Raw genomic sequence first — 19,782 nt, 5'->3', positions numbered from 1 at the left:
CTAAAAAGGAAATGTGTGAATATAATTATATAGCTTTTTAAAAGAGAAGGTTTTGATCAATAAGATTATTGAATAAATATTTCTAGGAAAATCCTTTTTGAGAAACTTGAGAAACTTCAGGTAGAAGATCCATATTTTCAAAGATATTATTTACTAATAGTAAATACTTCAGCATGAGTAACTGAATTATATATAGAAAGTATGTTCTATGACAGCTGTTCTACTCAGATGCTGCATTCATAATTCTGCACATTCCAAAGCATCTCTGGAATCAAATCTGTAGAATTGCATAGCCTTAGCAGTTAAAAAACAACAACAAATAAGTAAGCAACCCAGCTATATTATGTGGAAATACCTAGCTAACTTTGGATGATCTCAAAAAGCTAAGTAGGGGCTGATGAAGTTAGTCATTAGATGAGAGACCATCCAAAATTTCCAGAGCTGGAGTCAAAACTGTGAAATTGAAAACAGATCCCAGAAGATGGCAATGGTAAACAATTTTTGTAAGAAAACTACATGGATGTGTCTCAAAGAAGACTTTTCCTAACTTACCAAATGAAAATATGATCTGTATTTTAAAGGAAGGATGGAACCTGTTATCTATCAAATATTGTGAGATTACAATCCCTGGCATTACCAATCATGCTAGCAAGGAGTGCTTGGAATTGTAATTCAACATTGGTTTTATTGATATACTGAATTGTTATTCATTTAAGTCAGAGGTGTCAAACTCGCAATGTCATGTGACGTTGCGCAACATATCGGGCTGGTTTTGCCATTACAGGCAATGGGGTGGGTGCGGTTTCTGAATGACATGTCCAGCCCATGGGCTGGCAGTTTGACACCCCTGATTTAAGTAATATAGAGGTGGAAGTATAGTATAGTGAGCCTCAGAACCATCTTCAAAGAAAGAAGACAATGAAACCTCCATTTAACTAAGCTTGATTTGCGACTTGTCTCTAGAAGTTGTGAATGCTCCAACACTGGAAGTTTTTAAGAAGAGATTGGACGACCATTTGTCTGAAATAGTATCAGATTTCCTGCCTGAACAGAGGGTTGGACTAAAAGACCTCCAAGGTCACTTTCAACTCTGTTATTCTGATATTAATACATGGACTGACACCTTTTCCTTCTCTGGTCATCAGAGCCAACAGTATCTTGTAACTGTTGCACTTCAGTATTGAGTTCTCAACCTTCTCTTGCTCAGAAATAACCTCTAATTCAATACATACAGTAAATTAATATTCAGACCCAAGTGCAACTTATCAGTTGGGCTACTGAAGAGGAAAGGAGCATAGGTCTCAGAATATTTTGTCAGAAAGACTATGCCCCAATAGTTTGTAGAGGACAGTAAGTCTGATATATCCTCTTCACTCCAAGATTTTGCTTTGCATTAGAGCAGCTGTCCTTTATTAAGACAAATTTAATTCAGCAGCAATTCATAAATGAGATTACAATATTCCCCAGATGCTCTGAATGGAAACTGCTTTTGCACATAACAAATCAGTCCAAAAAAATCTCGTGCTGAACCAATTTTTGCTATATGCCAACTTTGGATTCATAGTGGAGGAATCCAATATGTCACGCGGAGACCTGAATATCATCACCACTGCCATTCTGTTAAAATATCACACGTAAGCATAGTTAAACACAGATGCCCACATGGAGGTACATGTTTGAAAAATATTGGAACCTCAATCAGTGTTAATTTATATAGCCCATAGATGTAAGATCTGCATACTTTTAATGGCTCATTGTGAGAAACATACTCCTCAGGATTTTCTAGAAATTTATCTCTGTTTTCTGGAGTTGAAAAATAATAGTATTTTTCTCGATATTTAGCTGCATTTTCAGAAATTCCTGGGTAAAGGATAAAGTTTTCCTTCAGAATCACTGGACAGAAATGCTTTGTATCTCCCATGTGTCTCTTCCTCTCAGCAATTTTTTCTTCATCCTTAAAACAGCAAAATATTTCTGATAAGATTATTTATATTAACACTTTAAAGAATCTGGATTTACTCTAACACACTGGCACAGATCTTGGTAATTCAGAGGGTGGGAAGCAGCTGCAGATCCATTCTATACTCAGTAAAGGTGTTGAACAAGGAATGAGGAATCCAGCTTCAATTCTACCCACAGCCATGACAACTGAGGGGGTAACTTTGCTCAATCACTCTGTCTTTCAGCCCCGCCTCTCTCATAGGGTAATTGTTGGGGGATAAAATAAAGGGAAATTCAGATATAAGCTGCCTGGATCTAAGGTTAAATTTAAATCTAATGAACAAATAATTTTAAGAAAACCTCCATTGTTTAAGACATAACCAGTCTAATAGGGGATAAGGAGGTGGGAGAAAGAGGTCATGAGCAGGAGCCATATGTTCAGAAAGACTCCCATGTGTCTAGAATGGGGGTTCCCAACCTCGGGTCCGTAGACTAGCACTGGGTCGCGGCATGCCAGAAACCAGTCCCCGCAAACAAGTGAAGCTCCATCCACGGGATGCAGGCAGCACACAAAACCACGTCCCCTCCAGTCCGCAGGAAAACCTTTCTCCATGGAACCGTTCCTTGGTGCCCAAAAGGTTGTAAGCCTCTGGTCTAGAAAGACTCCAAATGGTTTGTTTGTGGCAGTTCCACCCCATCCAGCTAATTTCCCAGAAGTCACCAAACCCAAGCCTCCTCAGTTTTGTTAGGTTGAGCTTAAGCTGTTGTTCCCCATCCAAACTCCCACAGCTTCCAGATACCAAGACAAAACATCAGCAGCCTTAGGGGGAAGATATCCATTGCCATGTTTAACATCTATGTTAAACAGGAACAGAGAGAGTACTGTACTGAGCCCTACAGGACTCCACAAAGTAGGGGTTATGGATAGACTTCTTTAGCCACGTTTGCATTTATGCAAAAATATAATTGCTTTTGGTTCATATGCAAACATTGTAGCTTCTTTAAGTTATACTCTTTCTATAAAGATGAAGTTATATAAATTGTTATCTTGAATATCATGTCATTCAGTAAATTACAGTTTAAAATAATCTATTGAGTTGAGAGCTAGAGCTTACTTCTTCCTCTTCTTCCTCTTCTTCTTCATCACCCTCTTCTTCTTCTTCTGCCTGAGCCTCTGCTTCAGCCTGCAAATCTTCTTGTTCTTCATCCTCATCTTCAGGCGATAATTCCCAACCATGATATTTAAAAGGTTCTGTCAGAGATAATTTTCAGATTTTATTTTTTTCAAAAAATACTGTACATACAGGATCAGAGATAAAATATGAATATGCATGGAATTCTATATGATACTGAAATTCTTCAAGCCACAGATTGATCAGATTATATTCTGGTATTCCAGAAATGTATTAGGATTCTAATTCACAAATTCTTAACAATCATGAAAAGTTGGTAGACCATGCTAAAAACTAGAGTTCTAACATATCAGATTTGTAAATGTAAATGTACAAATACAGGATTGCTGAAATCAGTGGATCATAAGGAATATCTTTATGTGCATTAGCTATGTGCTCCTAACCACAGTGATGCTATAATGAAAAAAAAATATTATGCTATGATATGTCCCACCCTTTTACAGGTATGTAAGAGACAATCTTCTATCAATTGTCAGCACCACCCATTGTACTTCTATATTCTTGTACATTAGGTGTCAGCCTTTATAGGACATGAATCCTTAGAATTAAAATAAAAAGCTCACAGAAATATATATTCAGGAAATGAAGGTTCATGATATTATTCATCTAATACAGGGGTCTTCAAACTTGGCCCTTTTATGACTTGTGGACTTCAACTCCCAGAATTCCTCAGCCAGGCACACTGGCTGAGGAATTCTGGGAGTTGAAGTCCACAAGTCATAAAAGGGCCAAGTTTGAAGACCCCTGATCGAATACAAGCACAAAGTTTATTATGAATCCATATTGTGCAGAATAAAAGCAGTGCTGATAGTTTATATTTATCATAATTATAAATCATGAAATATCTGAACCAGAACCTCCTGTTAAAAAGGCTCAATGCCATGTAGGACCTTATAGGTAACAAACAGAATCCTGAATTACACCTGAAACTAAATCAGCAATTATTACAACTTGTGAAGCAGAGTTCTTACATGGGCATAATGAGGCATGCCCATCACTCCTCACCCCATCACATTCTGGACCAGTTGAAGCTTCTGAGTTGTCTTTAAGGCAGCTCCATGTAGAGAGCATTGCAATTGTCAAGCCAAGAAATAACTAGGGCATAGGTGGCTGTCTGAAGGCCCCTTGATTCAGGAAGAATGCATCTGGTGCATCAGATGGAGTTGTGCAAAAGTTCTGGCTACAGTGGACATTTACTCTTTAAGCAGAAGCTGTGAGCCCCTATTCATATTCACAAACAGTACCTGATCCTAAGAGACAATTCAGCAGGAAAAGCCATCATATTTGAAAAGTAGATCCCATTCCCTTCATTTGTTCTCTTCAAATAGACTATTAATGGAATCCTCTGATTTTCCAGAAGAAAAAATTAAGTCCTGTTTTGTTCATTTATCTCTAGATGAAGCCACCCAACTTGTGATGTCAACATTGCCTTCAATTTCAGAATAAAGTGGCAAGAGCATTTCCTTCTATTCTCCTGCTGGCAGTCCATTTAATTTTTTTTTAAAAAAATGTTCTATTTTAATATATGAATACTTTTTCAAATATGAGTAAAAGAAGTCATGCTGATTATTCAGGATACTGCATTCATATTAAAACAGCCTTTATATTAAACCAATTAAAGGTTTATAGAATTTTAAATATTAACTTCAAATAATTTCTCTTGCTGTTATTGTTTATTTTCCAAGTAGCAGAAGCACGTGGACATACAATACTATGTTGGCCACAATTATAAGGTGTTATTTGTAGCTCATAATTTGTACAGGCTTGCTTTAGCCAACTTTATTTATAATTTGAAGAAATTGTTAATAAAACAAAGCCAAAAACCACCCCAAATCTCCTGAGGAAGAAATAATTTTGAAACAACAGTGAATGTGAATTACTTACGTTGCATAGCTTGCATACTCTTATTAAGCAGCATTTCTGGAGTCTGGCCATCAATCTCCACTTCAGTAATCTGGACCAAAGGTGATTCTGCAACATGTGACTCCAATTTTTGCCAGTTATTCTGGAACTGGCTGACCTTGTTTTTAAATGGCTCCATTTCTACTACATCTGGAAAACCATCTTCAGGATACTCAGGCATTGTGACTCCTAAACAAATCAAGTTGCATCTTAGGAAACAATTATGTATTAACAATTAGATGGTCTCCTATGTGTTCTGGCAGGACTTTCTTCTTGATACTCTGTCCAGTTCTTATGGAGCTACAATGGAAGACTTTACAAGAAGGAGGACCAACAAACTAAATAGACCCGGAGGACTTCTGCAGAAGTTCAGAAATCTGAAAGCAGGAGGGAGAAATACTTAACAAAGGAAATTCCTCTAACAGCTCAATGAAGAATAGGTGTACTCATGAAACTATTGAGGGAACAATGAAAAATTGGATGGAGGGAGAATGAAGTATTCTAAGGAGGACATAATAGCAACATTAAATTGGGACGGGGCACACAACAAATGTTTGTTTCAACTGTACATTTTTAAGAAAAAGAATTGGAATGATTATACAAAGCCATTCATTGTGGGTTATTCAATGCAGACCATCCCTTGGCAGGATGAGTGACCCGGTCAACCTCTAACCTAGTTCAGATGCAATACTTTTCAGGTATTCATATTGTGATACAGATTTTTCTTCACTTTCAAGGGGTTCTGTTGATTCTGTGGAGATTAAGAGAGAATCATTATTATTTAATTTGTATAGTTTATTTTAAACATTAAGAACTTTCAAAATATTTAGAAAGTAGCACTTTTGAACTGCTAATTAAAAATTAGCATAATTTTCACTTTGTAGGCTTTGCTTCCGAAGGTTTATCAGATTAAGCTACCATAGTAAAAAGGCTTTCTATAAAGAAAAACTAACAAATATATTAATTAGATGGTGACAAAGAATGAAATGCAAATGATAATATTTAATAAAGGCTACATTAATGATAATGATGATGTTGATAGATTTATAAGGCCATCAAATCACAGGTGCTCATTCTATTTTTATATTAAAAATGCAGTGAAAACAATAAAAACTCTAACAGTGACATAGGATTAAAGGAGTAAAAGTAGTTGTCTCCTATAATGAACTACTACTGATATATATATTTACACATATATATAATCTAACCTGTCTTAGATTCTTCATGTTCTTTGGAGTCCGTAGAAACCTGTGCTTCATCACTCTGATCTACAAACTGCACTGTTTCTGTACACAGATATATAAAAACACTGAGGTTTCTTATTAAGTGGATTTCACGTAACCCATATAATCACAGTAAAGCTAAAAAATATGCTAAGAAACCATAAAGTTATAGAGAACTGAAGATTATTAATATAAAAGTATTCAATAAAAGTTAATGTAAACTATACCAATAAGGGAGATGCTAATTGTGTAATTATTTGTGATGTATAATTTCTGTGATGCAAGTTTGATTTGAACTTCAATAGCTGGTTATAGAAGGGGTAAACTGATTTTCAGGGTCTATCTTTCCATTAAGTAACAAAAAAAATTATTTATACATCATTATAGAAAAATTATTAATATATCATTGGAGAGTAATTATGTCACTATTGTAATATTTGTAATATGTAATTTCGGTGCAATTTTAATTTCTTTGCCATCATTCTACCCAATACATACTTCAGTTGTGTCCTTGGGATGTTTACAGGCCAGATATGGCTCTCAGTAGGAATAACTTGCATATTTGTGTGTTAGATGTTAGTCTACTCGTATGATTCAAATGCCATCTTAGTTCAGTCAGTGCAGAAATAGGTGTTTCCACATGAGAATTATACTGTAAGAATCTCTTAGCAGACAGAATAATACTATTTGTAGCAAAAACATTGTCAAAGAAATTGGAAAAAGAAGACATGGTAAGAAAAATACTTTGCTGCCCTCAGCTTTTCTGTAGCAAAGTTACAGACATAGTAATGTAATAAAACAACTTGATGTTTGTCAGAAGAAAAAAGATAATTAAAACATCACAGATATTCTAACCTCCAGACATTTCTTTCTGTTTAGATTCAGAAGAATAAGCTTGTCCTGGTTGGCCTCTTTCAAGTCCAAAGCTATCTTCCAGAAACTCTGTAGATCCTATAAATACAAGAAAAACATTTCTATGGGAACATTTATAAAGCAATTTTGGAACTCTAGGCGGGACTTTACTGTACTATAAACAATACAAACAGTTTAGAAAGTCAACAGACAACCCAAAATTAGATTCCAATTTAAGCTTTCAAATAGCATATAATACAATCAGACAAGAATACTAAAATTACAAATAAAGATAGCATGCCAGATTCCACAGTTTAGAGTTATAAGGAGTACTTGAATATCAACCAAAAGTCATCCATTTTCAGAACTTGGAATAATTGCTTGGGATAGCCATTAGAAATCGATGGCTTCATATCTATGAAATTTATTTCCTGATATTGTTATGAGGCCCAAGCCATTCATTTGCTTAATTTCTCCTAATACCCTTATGATATGCAACAGCTGCCTTCCAGTTCCATTTTTATGTTTTGGTGGATCCTATTCATATACTGTATAAGTATGATGAATGGTAGGAACAGAGTCATGCCCCAGATTTAAATTCTTCCTTGTTAATAGTGCTTTTGAGTATAATCAGGGCTTTTTTTTGTCATAGAATGCCCAGAATGGAGTTCCAGCACCTTTTTGGGATGGAAGCTTGTAGGGTAGGCAAGGCGGGTTGTATGACGTGTGTGAGTTCCGGCACTTTTTTTTTTTTTTTTTTTTTTTACAAAAAAAGCATTGAGTATAACAATATGATTAATATGCACAAAATTAACTTCATTGCTGTAATAATTCTAAATACACAACTGTATTTCTTACCTCTGTCTTCAGCAGATTCCTGAGCTTGCAATTTTAACATTTCTTGCAGTTCTCTTCTGCAATTAGAAGTTCATGCAATTTATTATTTATTTAGTAGAAGATGAGGACATGACAGAAGAGAAACACACACACACACACACACACACTCTCCATGTAATTATAAGTAAATCTTCTATGGGGATATGGCAGTGGCCTCATAACTGGATGTCCATCCAGGCAATTGCCTCTGATGTTGCTTCATTTGGATCTTCTAGGGAACCAGAGAACACACATAGTGGACAATCTTGCACAATATGTTCAATAGTTTGCATATCAGCACCACAATTGCAACAAGGGGACTCTTACCATTCCCCACTGACACAGGGCAGAGGCAATTCTTCCAATATTACACCCAATTCTGTTCAATTTCGACCAGACAAAGCAAGTCAAGTCAAAAGCAGGTGGTTTGGTAAAAGGATCAGTATTGGTAAGGCCACAAGAAGGTACCTTGGACCATTCCTCTCCAGATGTTAATTGAATAGCTGTTTTCCAAACTGATCTATGGGATTTCAATCTTGTGACAAGCTGTCAATTGCCCTGGTGAATAGGGAGGGACTTGTAGTTCAACGTCCTTGACCATAGCCGAATGAGACTTTATTGTCTTCTAATGTGGGGTGGTATAATATTGCTAAGTACTGATAACCAGTGCACAGGAGTGGGATGCAACGTGCCAGAGATGAAATGCATTGCCTGAGTTGATATTGACTATTTGGGTGTGGGCGCTCTTAAGCCACACTCTGGTACAATATTCAGCTGTGGAATAAACCAATGCCAAGGCTATTATTCGTAGGGTGTTAGGATCAGCATCCCAGGATGTACCAGCCAGTCTGTTCAGTAAATTGTTGTGGCTTTTCAATTTTGCAGCTGTTTTTTCCAGGTGTTGCTGAAAGGTCAATGATCTGCTCAGTGTCACCCCCAGGTATTTCGGAGAGTTATTACATTGTAAAATATAGTTCCGGAACTTCACTGAAGGCTGGTATTTTGCTTACCTATTGCTGAGGTGGAATGTGGCTACTTCTATTTTTGTTAGGCTTGGCTGGAGGCACCATTTTTTGGAATAGAATTCAAACAATTCAAACGATAATATAACATGAATGAAAATGAACTGCAATCTTCCTGAATATGAATTATTCTAAAAAATTCCATATTGGTCTGCCCATAGTCAGTCTAACAGGTTATACACATTTCAGTAAAAAAAAAAAAGCTAAATCTGTACTGGGCTACTTAGCAATCAGTTTATTCTTTGTAAAGGAAAACCATGGCACCAAAGAAGACCAGGGTTTGGGGTTTTCTTTTTACACAGACCAACCTTCTTTGCAGTCCATTTTAATTAAATCTTTCTCTCCCTCCTCCCTTTTCTAAATACTTGCTTTGCTTCTTCTTCCTCTTGTTTCTTTTTCAAAGCATCATCTATTAGCCTTTGCATAATATTAGCATCAATTTCTTCTTTATGTGCTTGGTATAGTCTATGCAGTACCAACTGCCCTGCAATATAATAGAAAACAATACAACAGATGTGTACCACATCTCAGAAAATATATAATTTAAAAAAAGAGATATTGTTGATCCCAGTAATAATGCTTAACTGCATAAGGCTCCCAATAATAACAATTAACTGTATTAGACAGCATTCTTTAGGCAATTGCTGTAAATATCTTAAGATAGGGGTTCCCAACCAGGGGTGCAAGACGATATTCCAGGAGGTGCGAAAACTTGGGTTTTCAAAATTATAGTGTATATGCATAATTCGTTGCCATTATTTTGAACTTTTGTAAGGGGTGCGAGAATATATCAGAAGTGTTCTAGGGATGCGGGGTATAGAAAAGGTTGGGAACCATTGTCTTAAGAAATCAAATGTCTTTCAATAACTAAATAAATTTTAGTTGAGTAGTTGAAGGAAATAAATAGTATATAACTATTTATGCCACATTTTATTGAATGTATGCATTAATCAAGGAATTAAACTGGTGGTAAAGTAGGATACAATAATGTTAAGATTAATGTGTCAATTCTCCGTGTGCAGTTCTTTTCTATGTTATTTGCAACCTAAAATTGAAAAATCTCTAAAGCAAGGATTGAATCTCCAGCTATGGTTAGGCTTCAGGTTTCCTAACTTCTGATTGGTGATACTGGATGAAGCTGATGGGAATTGGAATCCAACAACAGCATTCACATTTTTAGCGTTCAAATTCTACAGCTGGGAGAAAGAACATGTTGAAAACTTATTACTTTAGTTATGATGATTATTCCTTAAATGATATTCATTTTATATATCCATGTCTAAATATTCACTAACCATTTTGTTCAACATTCTTCAAACAAATTACAATATCAGGTAGGATTCCTTTTTCTAACAAAGCACTCCAGTGTTCTGTCAATGGAGGAAAATTATCCACTATCCATCCTCCTTTACTTGCAGCTCCTGGATATCTGCTTGAATTTGTCTTCTGTAGCTGAAATAAGAGTGCAATTAGCACATTAAATGGTTGAACATTCAGAATGACAAGTGCATTATTTAGAATAAAGACACATTTTTGAGTTCAGTTAACTGGCTTGCATGAATTTTTCCTCAGCAATAGAATTTTCATCAAATATTCCAACAAGCTAATTCATTAAAAAGTATGTTACATATCAGAGAGAGACAGTTACAAAGTTATGACAATCTGCACTTGCTAGATCAAATCTTTTCCTTGAAAGACTTGTTTTTTGTTCAGTTGTTACATATAATTCAGATAACAGAATAACGGAATTGGAAGAGATCTTATAGGTTTTCTAGTCCAACCCCCTGCTCAGGCAGGAAACTCTATATCATTTCAGACAAATGGTTGTCCAGACTCTTCTTAAAAACTTACAGTGTTGGATCAGAAGTTATGAATGCTCCAACACTGCAAGTTTTAAAAAAGAGATTGGATAACCATTTATCTGAACTGGTATAGGATTTCCTGCCTGAACAGGGGATTGGACTAGAACAGTGGTCCCTAACCTTTGTGGCTTGGCGGCCCGGTTGGGGGGGGGAGAGGGGAACCAGGCCACATGAGCAGAGGGCCAGTAAGCATGCACAGGCGGTTCCATTCTTGTAACTAGCAGGCTAGCGTGCATTTGCGTGTGCGCCGGTCTGCTGTTCACATGAGTGGAGCTGTGCATGTGCGTATATGCTGGGCTACCTCTTGCAGCCTGGTTCTGAATAGGCCACAGCCTCGGGTTGGACTAGATAGAAGACTTCCAAGGTCCCTTCCAATCTGTATTCTGTTAAATGATTATTAAATTGTTGTAGCCCTATGTTTTTCATGGGACTGTTCCAAGGAGATTTTTAGAGTTTACTGGCTTTGCAGTACCTAGCCCCCCCTCCTTTTTGCTTTCTGATTATTAAAACTGGAACATTTAAATAAATGGTCTTTTCATTTTTCTTTGGATGATTCTTCTTAAATTAACCTAACATCAAGTATTCTTCTTGCACTGGGAATAGAAGAAGCAGAATTGCAGAGTGGGCAATTAACAGTGAATTCCTATATTGGTTTATTGAAGAATAATCTTTGTCATGTTTATTGAGGCTTACTTGCACAAGACTCTCATCATCACTCTGTCTATGGGAATCACTCCAAAGCATTAAAATAGATATGGCTTACAAGCAGAAATCTTTTAACTCATAGAAATATAACATTTCATGTGAATATTATATTTTTGTAAATAAAGAAGATGAAGAAAAAGATTGGTAAATAATACAGCATTATGTTGAATTCTGCATGGAACACTGAATGAGTCCTATGTTTGATGTTTGGAACACTCAAAACATTTCATATTTCCGGCCAACAATACTTTTATGCCTGTAGATCTACAACATCCACATAGATTTTGTTCTTTGGGGGCAATTGTGCATTAAGGAAGTGATATTTGGAGACCAGCATAACTGGAAACACTGGAATGAGAATTACATTCATTTCAGAAAGTGCTGCAAATGAAAAGCAGATTTCACAGAGATCTTAAAACACAAAGTAGGCAGTGAAATACATCATATTTCCAATGAAAATTGCAGACCCCTAATATATCACAGTGATTACAAGACATTTCCACATTTTTCTATTAGAAATTTTGTTTAGAAATTGTTCAATTTTGTCTGATTCTTGGAGACTGCCGGGACAAGTCCCCATGGTTTCCTTGGCAAGGTTTTTCAAAAATGGTTTGCCACTGCCTTTTTCCTAGGACCAAGAGAAAGTAATTGGACTAAGGTTATCAAGCTATCTTTATTCCTATGGCATGATTATACAACACAGTCTCCTGGATTTTAGCCTAATGCTTTTAGCCACTATACTAACCTGGTTCTCTTTAGCAGTCCTACAAAAGTCTAAAAAAATTTAATAGCCTTCTTCTATATTAGCAAAACAACAACAACAACAACCCCTCCCTTGTAAGAAAAGAACATTACAAAATTCAAAATGTCTTTGGGAGATAAAATATATAATACATAAAATGAAAGGAGCATTCTAAACACGAGTAATGGGGAACAAATAAATAAAGAATTTTTAAAGGATATTCTCAGACTATGAGAAAGCATTAGCTCGGGGCATATTAACAGCTCTAATTTTTTTAATGGCATATCCCAGATTGATACCGGTAGTTTGTATGCCATAGTGAAAATTATTCTCTGCATGCAAACACTAGTAATTAGGTTTAAACTAATCTGCAATCTTCCTTACAACGTTCCGAATTGTAATATTCCAATGGGTAATGGTTTACATAATTTCAAATACATTAAATAACATCTCAGTTATAGAAAAATCTTTCTATTGTGCGTGCCTTTCATTTGATACTGGCGCTTTTACCTCTTCAATAGTTTCTTCTAATACTTCCACATATGTTTCTGGCTGCAGAGTAATTGGAGACAGCATTGCAGCTTCTATAGCGCTCTGGACCACCTCTTGGATATCTGGATGGTCAAGAGGGATCTCCGACTCTGTTTGTGCTGTTGAGATGTCGGCTTGTTATGTAGGAAAAAAAAATCTATGCGTAAGTATTCCAAAATGTAGTGAACTCTATAAAAAAAATCCTGTTAAATATTACTCTGCAGAATGGAAGCTTCCATTAGTGGAATAGAAGGTCCCTCCTTTCCAAGTCTGAACTGAAGGATTGTATGAACTTCTGAATAAATTTGGTGGGAGCAAGGAGAAGAGAAAAAAAGGGAAAACGCCATCGCTTGAGAAAAATTCTACTCATACAAATGTTTGACGCTATCCTATGTATTCTTTTGGACAGGTTTTTTTTTTTAAAAAAATAATACAGCACTGGGTTCTTTATGGGTTGAAAAAACGTATTACAAAATATAGTTTTCATATTTAAGAAAGCATAGAAACCTACGTAGCTTGTTAGTGAAAAGGAGCCTAGTCCAAAACAAGAACATGTCTGCCTTCTCCTATTACTCATGATAACCAAGTGTTGAAGAGAAATATTTAGGGAAAAAAGCATGGGGAAAAAAAAAAATCTCATAGTGGATTGCATACTAGTAGCAAAAGGAGCTGATATTACTTGCTGTCATATTTTTCCAACCTGGGAGGATAATAAAAATTCTGATCCAGGAAGAAACAAAGAGTCTCTTTATGCTGAGGGAAGGAGAAAGTTTGACTCTTTCATTAATTACACAGTGAAAAAAGCTGAAAATGCTGGGCTAGTGTTATTTCCTGGGCAAGCACTACATCAAATCATGCCCAAATCACATAATTCGGTAACTGATAGTGAAAGATGCCCATCTCCATTGCTCTCAATATCATATAACTATTTGGATTAAGTGAGCAAATACCCTGTAAACCATTAATAATTAATATTCTTCAGTTACAGCAAATAGTACTTCTGCTACAAATATTTATTAATGCTGCTTACTTTGGCCTTTTAAGGTAGGCCAAGTCAGAAAGCAGACTCCACAAACCTTAACTCTATTTTGTTATAGGAGATGGAGGGAGAGGGAGAGAGAAAGCCAGGAGCTTGAAAGTCCAATTGAATTATCCCCTCCTGCCCTCTTATATTCTAGTGAATTAGGGCAATCTGAGCTTATTTCTTACATTTTACATTGTTTTGTGGCTTAATGTATGCTTTTTACATTGTTTTGTGGCTTAATGTATGCTTTTGTTCACATAACCATCATTATCTCTGCCTAATTTCCACATGCTATCTGTAATACCTGTTTGTTCTGCCGATTGGGATGAAGACATTTCTTCAGTCTCATCTTCTTCTTTTATTGTACTACTTTGCTTTATGATACTGCCCTCTAGATCAAGTATTAAGAGAAATAAAATACATTGAGTTATGCAGACAATGTCTTTGTGTGTACTCACTATGGCTGGTTCACATAGTATTCTAAATCAGAACATGGTTCCTTTGATTTTGCTTAGACTGATGAGCACATCCTGCCACTGAAAAGAATTTATTTGGATTGATACCAACACAGTAAGGAATGCTTATGCCAAGAGTCTGCATGGTGTAAAAACAGGCTCCAGCTCTATTTGATGGATCTTTAAAATTTGGTATGCAGGAGCAAAGCTTAATAATCGTTATTGCAGGACATAGAAAGTGGAACTTCAAGTTTTCCCTTTCTGATTATGATATCACTATCTTTTTTACCTAACAAAAGTTTAAGGAATGTTGACTTACACCACAATCCAATATGTAATTACCCAGAAGTCAGTATCATTGAATTCAGTGGAATTTAATCCTAGAAAATTGGAATAGGATTGCAGACTTAAACTTATGTCTGGTTGCTTGAACCAGTTGGGCATAATCATGAATCATAAAATACAGTCTAGCATATGTAATTGTGTCCTCAAAATGGACTTGAATGAATATCAGATCTGCTTTCAAATTTCAGATAAAATAAAAATAATTTGTTTGTTAACTATTGTTTCTTATTTACTGTTACTTCATAATTTTTCATAATTATGACTAGCCTCCTTTGATATAAGCTAAAATAATTAAAAAATTAAGAAATAAAGCATGGCACATATTTCCCCTTCTTCCTTCATATACTAGAGCAGACATGTCAAACTCGCGACATCACGTGACGTTGCGCAACGTATCGGAACTTTTCCCCCATTGCTGACAATGGGGTGTGCGTGGTTTCCTTGTGATGCGTTCGGCCCATGGGCCGGCCGTTTGACACCCCTGTGCTAGAGGAAAAGACTGAGCAAGTGAAAAAACACTTTATCTGTAGTTTATTTAAATTTCAATTAAATGAGACCAAACCAACAATAAATCATAGTTTCAGGACTTGGATGATTTTAATAAATAACTCCCTAGCCTCTAGCATCACAGAGCAGGAGTAAAAGTGGAAACAAAAGCTTCCATTCTTCACATTATTTTCAAAAAATAAGGGAAGGAAGAATGAAAAGTCTGAACTTTGTTGCTGTTATTTCATATAGCAGTAAATTATGGTCTCCTATTATTTTTTAATTAGATCAATGAATCATTCATTACAGGACTGTAAAATCTCAACTTCAAGATTGGGACCATATAGATTTACAAAATTCCATTTACAAAAACTAAATGCACAAATAAATAAAGATTCTGTCCTGTTTGTTTGATCAGTTCATTTTGAATATGCAGGCAGATTGTCTTACAAATGAAAATATTCACCCTCACCGACCTCCCAATCACATTATAGCAATGGAGAAATAATGCCAGGTTTATATCCATATCAAAACAAAATGTATCACAAGTTTTCTGACAACCTAAATAACTGGATTCCAGGATGGGGCTCACTTTACTATGTAGGGAGGGCTCTGGTGGTATATCCTATTCTTCTATAGAATGTATAAAAACATGAATCCTTAGATTACCTTTTGGGCTACTAATTGTTGACACACTAGGCAGCACTGAACTTTTTTCCTCTGTGGAAATGCCCTCTTCCTCGTTTTCCAGTTCCGTTTCACCAAACTCTTGGGCAAACAGTTCAGCTATAAAAAAAATAACATAATTAACATGAAGTACTTCTATTAAGAAAAGAATTCAGATAATTTCAAAAGGTCTTAATAAACACGATGAGCATTTAACAAATTACATTTGTTAATTGATAAGGTATTGGTAACCTGCAGCTGCATAATAAACTTGCCTTCCACACCTCCATTTCGCCCAATTTAAATCTAGCCGCTCTATGAATCTGATGGCATGAACTGCAGCTTGTGAAATCTTATACCTTTTAATAACATTGTCAGCTGGAAAATGTGCTGACAGACACTTTTAATTTTTTTACTAGTTGAGATTGCAGTTGTTTTAGTTGCTGAACACAAACAATGGAAAGGAAATGTCCACGATTTGGAAGTGATACAAACCCTATGTGGAAATGTTCCTGGTTTAATCAATTTATGAAGTTTATGAACCTGCCATCCTAGCCTTACAAGATCGCTGCTCAATCTCTCCTCTAAAGGAAGACTAGTGAAGATTATTTTTGTTTCCAACAGAAGAGAATATATGTAGAGCAGGGATCCCCAACCGTCGGGCTGTGGCCCACTACCGGACTTTGGCCAGTTCAGAACCGGGCCGCAGAAGCAGTAGGTGAGCGTGCATGTGCATGCAGCTCCATTTGCATGTGCAGTGGGTATGTGTGTGCAGCTCCATCTTTGCAAGTGGTAGGTATATGTGCCCGCCATTTGCACAAATGGAACTGTGTATGCGCACACCCTCTGTTTGTGTGAAACCATCTTCTCTCCCCCCCCCCCGTCGGTTTGCAAAGCTGGAAGGGTAGGAGATCCCTGATGTAGAGAAGAATATATGTACAGTAGGATTGTTTTGGGAGTTTAGTTAGCATTCATCTGCCACTGGGTTCAAACTTGTTCCAACAAAGTAAAAACTGTTGGCAGAAAAACTAAGCTAAAAATTGTTTGGCAATAAAAACATGTGGATGGATGGATGGATGATGGATGGTTAGATTTTTATACAGCCAAGCTCCAGAGAAACTCCTGGTGATCTGTATATAAAAACATTAAACAAGATTAAAACATAAAACCATAATAACGAGCTCAAAAATATATTTTTCTCAAAAATATATATTTTGTATTGAAATAACATACTGTATTAATACTGAGAAGATAGAGGAACAGGTGGTCTCTGTGGCTGGTAATAATAATATATTGAAGGACTGAGCTAGTTTTATATTAGTATTTTATGGATATATTTCTTTCTTCAAATGACAGTAAGTACAGTATTTTGCATATTTGTTTTGATAATTTTAGAAAATGTTATAGTTTGGATTGTGCTTCATATCTCCTCATTGTTTTACTTTACCAAGAAAATATTTAAATGCTAAAAAAACAATATCCCAATGGAAAAGAGAAAAAAATGACCCCCTTCTTCTCACTGCTTGCAGTCAACCACTGCAATGCTCATTCTTTCATTCAGCAAGTCCTTGCAGAAGCATTCTACAGAACTTCTGAATCGAAACAAGTATATCTAAACAACTGAGCTCCTTAGCTTTGACATGGAACCATCTCACCTTGTTCCCTCATTTGCTGCTCTATTTCCATTTTCTCTTTCACTCTGGCAATGCCCACCAGGATTGCTTCAGCTCGGGTCTGCTCAATGAGTTCTAGTCTTGCTTGTTCATAATGCATTTTCAGAAGAACTTCCATGTCAAGAACCTACAGAAAACCATTGAACATGGTGTCCTAGGGATAGAGGGGCAGATACTTGCCAATTTGTCCAGTTTCTTTACCAAAAAACAAAGTAGGAGCATCAATAGCCCTAGCCCTAATACTGTCGTCCCCCTTTATGTTTCATTTTCCAAATTTTATAGTGAAAATGAGTATTTCATTTTTTTTAAAAAATAACCTTGTTATATTTGAATATAAAAACATTATAGAATATCATTTTTCCTGTATGCTTAATTTTGTGTGCGCAGATGCCCAGAGTCCCTTGTAGGGGCGATAGGTGGCATAAAAAATTAATAAATAAATAAATAGTATGAAAGCAGATTCCCATGTAAACTTCCTTGATCACTAGAGAAAAGCTGATATAGAAACCTGATATAGAAACCTATAGTGCCACCTTTTAAGCAAGAAACTTTGAACTGCCATTTATAGGGCTCAACAGAATCAGGTGACAAAGAAATCCAAGCAAAATTTACCTGGCCTTTAATAATTGGTCTCCCAGAATAAGTGATTAGGAATACAACTCCCAGTTTCAGTGATATGCATATTCTTTGTTGTTCTGTACCAAGCTCTTGGTTGTCAAAGTCATTGTGCTTAAGAGTCTTCTATTTAAATAAGATATTCTATAAGCAGGCCCTTTGAGATTTTAATATTAAAATTAATTTATACTCACTTTTCCCTGATAATGGTTTGCAAGGAACTCACACAGGGTTGTTTTCCCAGATAATGGAGGGCCCATTATCAGTACTTTACAAGGTGGAAGTGGCATAGGAGGCAGCAGGTAGGAACGGGGATTCAGCATGAATTGTTTCAATGTTTCTTCTGTAGAAAGCAGGTACATCTTACCTAAGAAGCTACAAAGAAAGCAAAAATACAGAACTACGGCCTTAGAAAAGTGTATTTTGTATTAAGGGGTAATGAAGTTCTATTTACCTAACAGCATTGTCTGCAGTTCCCATGATAATGTCACCATCTTTTAAAGCCACAGGACACGCTCGGCCCCATTTGCTGCGATGCCATCGATGTCTAGGGCCTACAAGTTTATAGGATGCAAGCACCCGAAAAAGTTCACCCTGAGTGCCAAAATAAGGGAAACAACTGAAGCCCTTGAAAAACGTATTGTACTGAAAAGTGACAGGTTATTTGACCATCACATATTTTTCAAACGTTATGTCACTAATTTTAACCATGCTGCTGAAGGTTAAAATAATTATCTGATATATGAGTGCCACTGAGGGATGACACGAAAGGTTTAAACATAAGCTCTTGTCAGAAGCCATCGTTACATTTTTAGGATTTTTCTTAGAAATGAAATGTAGGAATATTTTATTTATACAGCCAGTTTTGGTCTAGTGGTTAAGGCACTGGGCTAGAAATCGGGAGATCATGAGTTGTAGTCCTGCCTTAGAAATGAAAGCCAGCTGGGTAACTGGGCCAGTCCCTCTCTCTCAGCCCAACCTATCTCATAGGATTATTCTTGTGGGAAAAATACGAGGAGAGAGTATTAGATACGTTCACTGCCTTATTTTAAAAAATAATAAAGGCAGGATAAAATAATATAAAAACAAAGAGCACACAATAAACAATAACAGTGGAGGAATGAGAAATCACAATAAACTGCTTGTCATGTGTATCTAGGGCATTCTTTGAAGTTGTGTCACTTGCTTTAAACTGCTACGAGTAAGAAAAATCTATTAACAGCATTTACAGCAACTCTCTTTTTTATATGAGAGTGCGCTATTTCTACTGGCAACCAATAAGAGTACATACAAACATCACACTTACATTTTCCAGGCCATCTAACATTTCTTCATCTGCACTCTGAAGCTTGGTTATAAGAGCTCCATTCCGTTGGCCCATGGATTCAAGGCGGGTTATTACTGACTGAACAAAACCACATAACAGCTTGTGCATGAATTGCCAACAAATATCTTTAGTTAATATTGGATATTTGGTTTTGAAATATAAAGCCAGTTTGAAAGAGTACTTCAGTGCTATTTTTTTTTTACAAACAACTTGGTCAATAAAAGATAGCAGGTGGGAATCGTACTTCTCTGAAATTTCTAAAAGATTATTAATATCAATACATTAATATTATAATAATACTAGTATTATCAATATATTGAACTGTCTTGTACAAATGGGATA

General features: G+C 36.0%; 1 protein-coding gene across 1 annotated transcript in view; it reads right to left on the bottom strand.

The window, feature by feature from the left end:
- AK9 (adenylate kinase 9) overlaps positions 1-19,537 on the bottom strand; it is a 42,975-nt gene extending 23,438 nt beyond the window's left edge. Inside the window, exons 1-16 of the mRNA XM_015827501.1 lie at positions 19,420-19,537; positions 18,568-18,707; positions 18,308-18,488; positions 17,481-17,625; positions 15,829-15,945; positions 14,178-14,264; positions 12,829-12,983; positions 10,305-10,461; positions 9,375-9,493; positions 7,970-8,030; positions 7,115-7,210; positions 6,245-6,322; positions 5,710-5,787; positions 5,019-5,225; positions 3,057-3,193; positions 1,742-1,954 (exon numbers count right to left, since the gene is read on the bottom strand). Of these exons, the coding sequence (XP_015682987.1) occupies positions 1,742-1,954; positions 3,057-3,193; positions 5,019-5,225; positions 5,710-5,787; positions 6,245-6,322; positions 7,115-7,210; positions 7,970-8,030; positions 9,375-9,493; positions 10,305-10,461; positions 12,829-12,983; positions 14,178-14,264; positions 15,829-15,945; positions 17,481-17,625; positions 18,308-18,488; positions 18,568-18,707; positions 19,420-19,494 (2,046 nt within the window). The 5' untranslated portion in view covers positions 19,495-19,537. The remainder of the gene's footprint in view (positions 1-1,741; positions 1,955-3,056; positions 3,194-5,018; positions 5,226-5,709; positions 5,788-6,244; positions 6,323-7,114; positions 7,211-7,969; positions 8,031-9,374; positions 9,494-10,304; positions 10,462-12,828; positions 12,984-14,177; positions 14,265-15,828; positions 15,946-17,480; positions 17,626-18,307; positions 18,489-18,567; positions 18,708-19,419) is intronic.
- Between the last annotated feature and the right edge of the window lie 245 nt (positions 19,538-19,782).

Source organism: Protobothrops mucrosquamatus, unplaced genomic scaffold, assembly GCF_001527695.2.
Source record: "Protobothrops mucrosquamatus isolate PMUCROS unplaced genomic scaffold, P.Mucros_1.0 scaffold3741, whole genome shotgun sequence".
Classification (NCBI taxonomy): Eukaryota; Metazoa; Chordata; class Lepidosauria; order Squamata; family Viperidae; genus Protobothrops; species Protobothrops mucrosquamatus.
The sequence above is the reverse complement of the archived record's forward strand: the minus strand, read 5'-3'. Positions and strand labels throughout refer to the sequence as shown.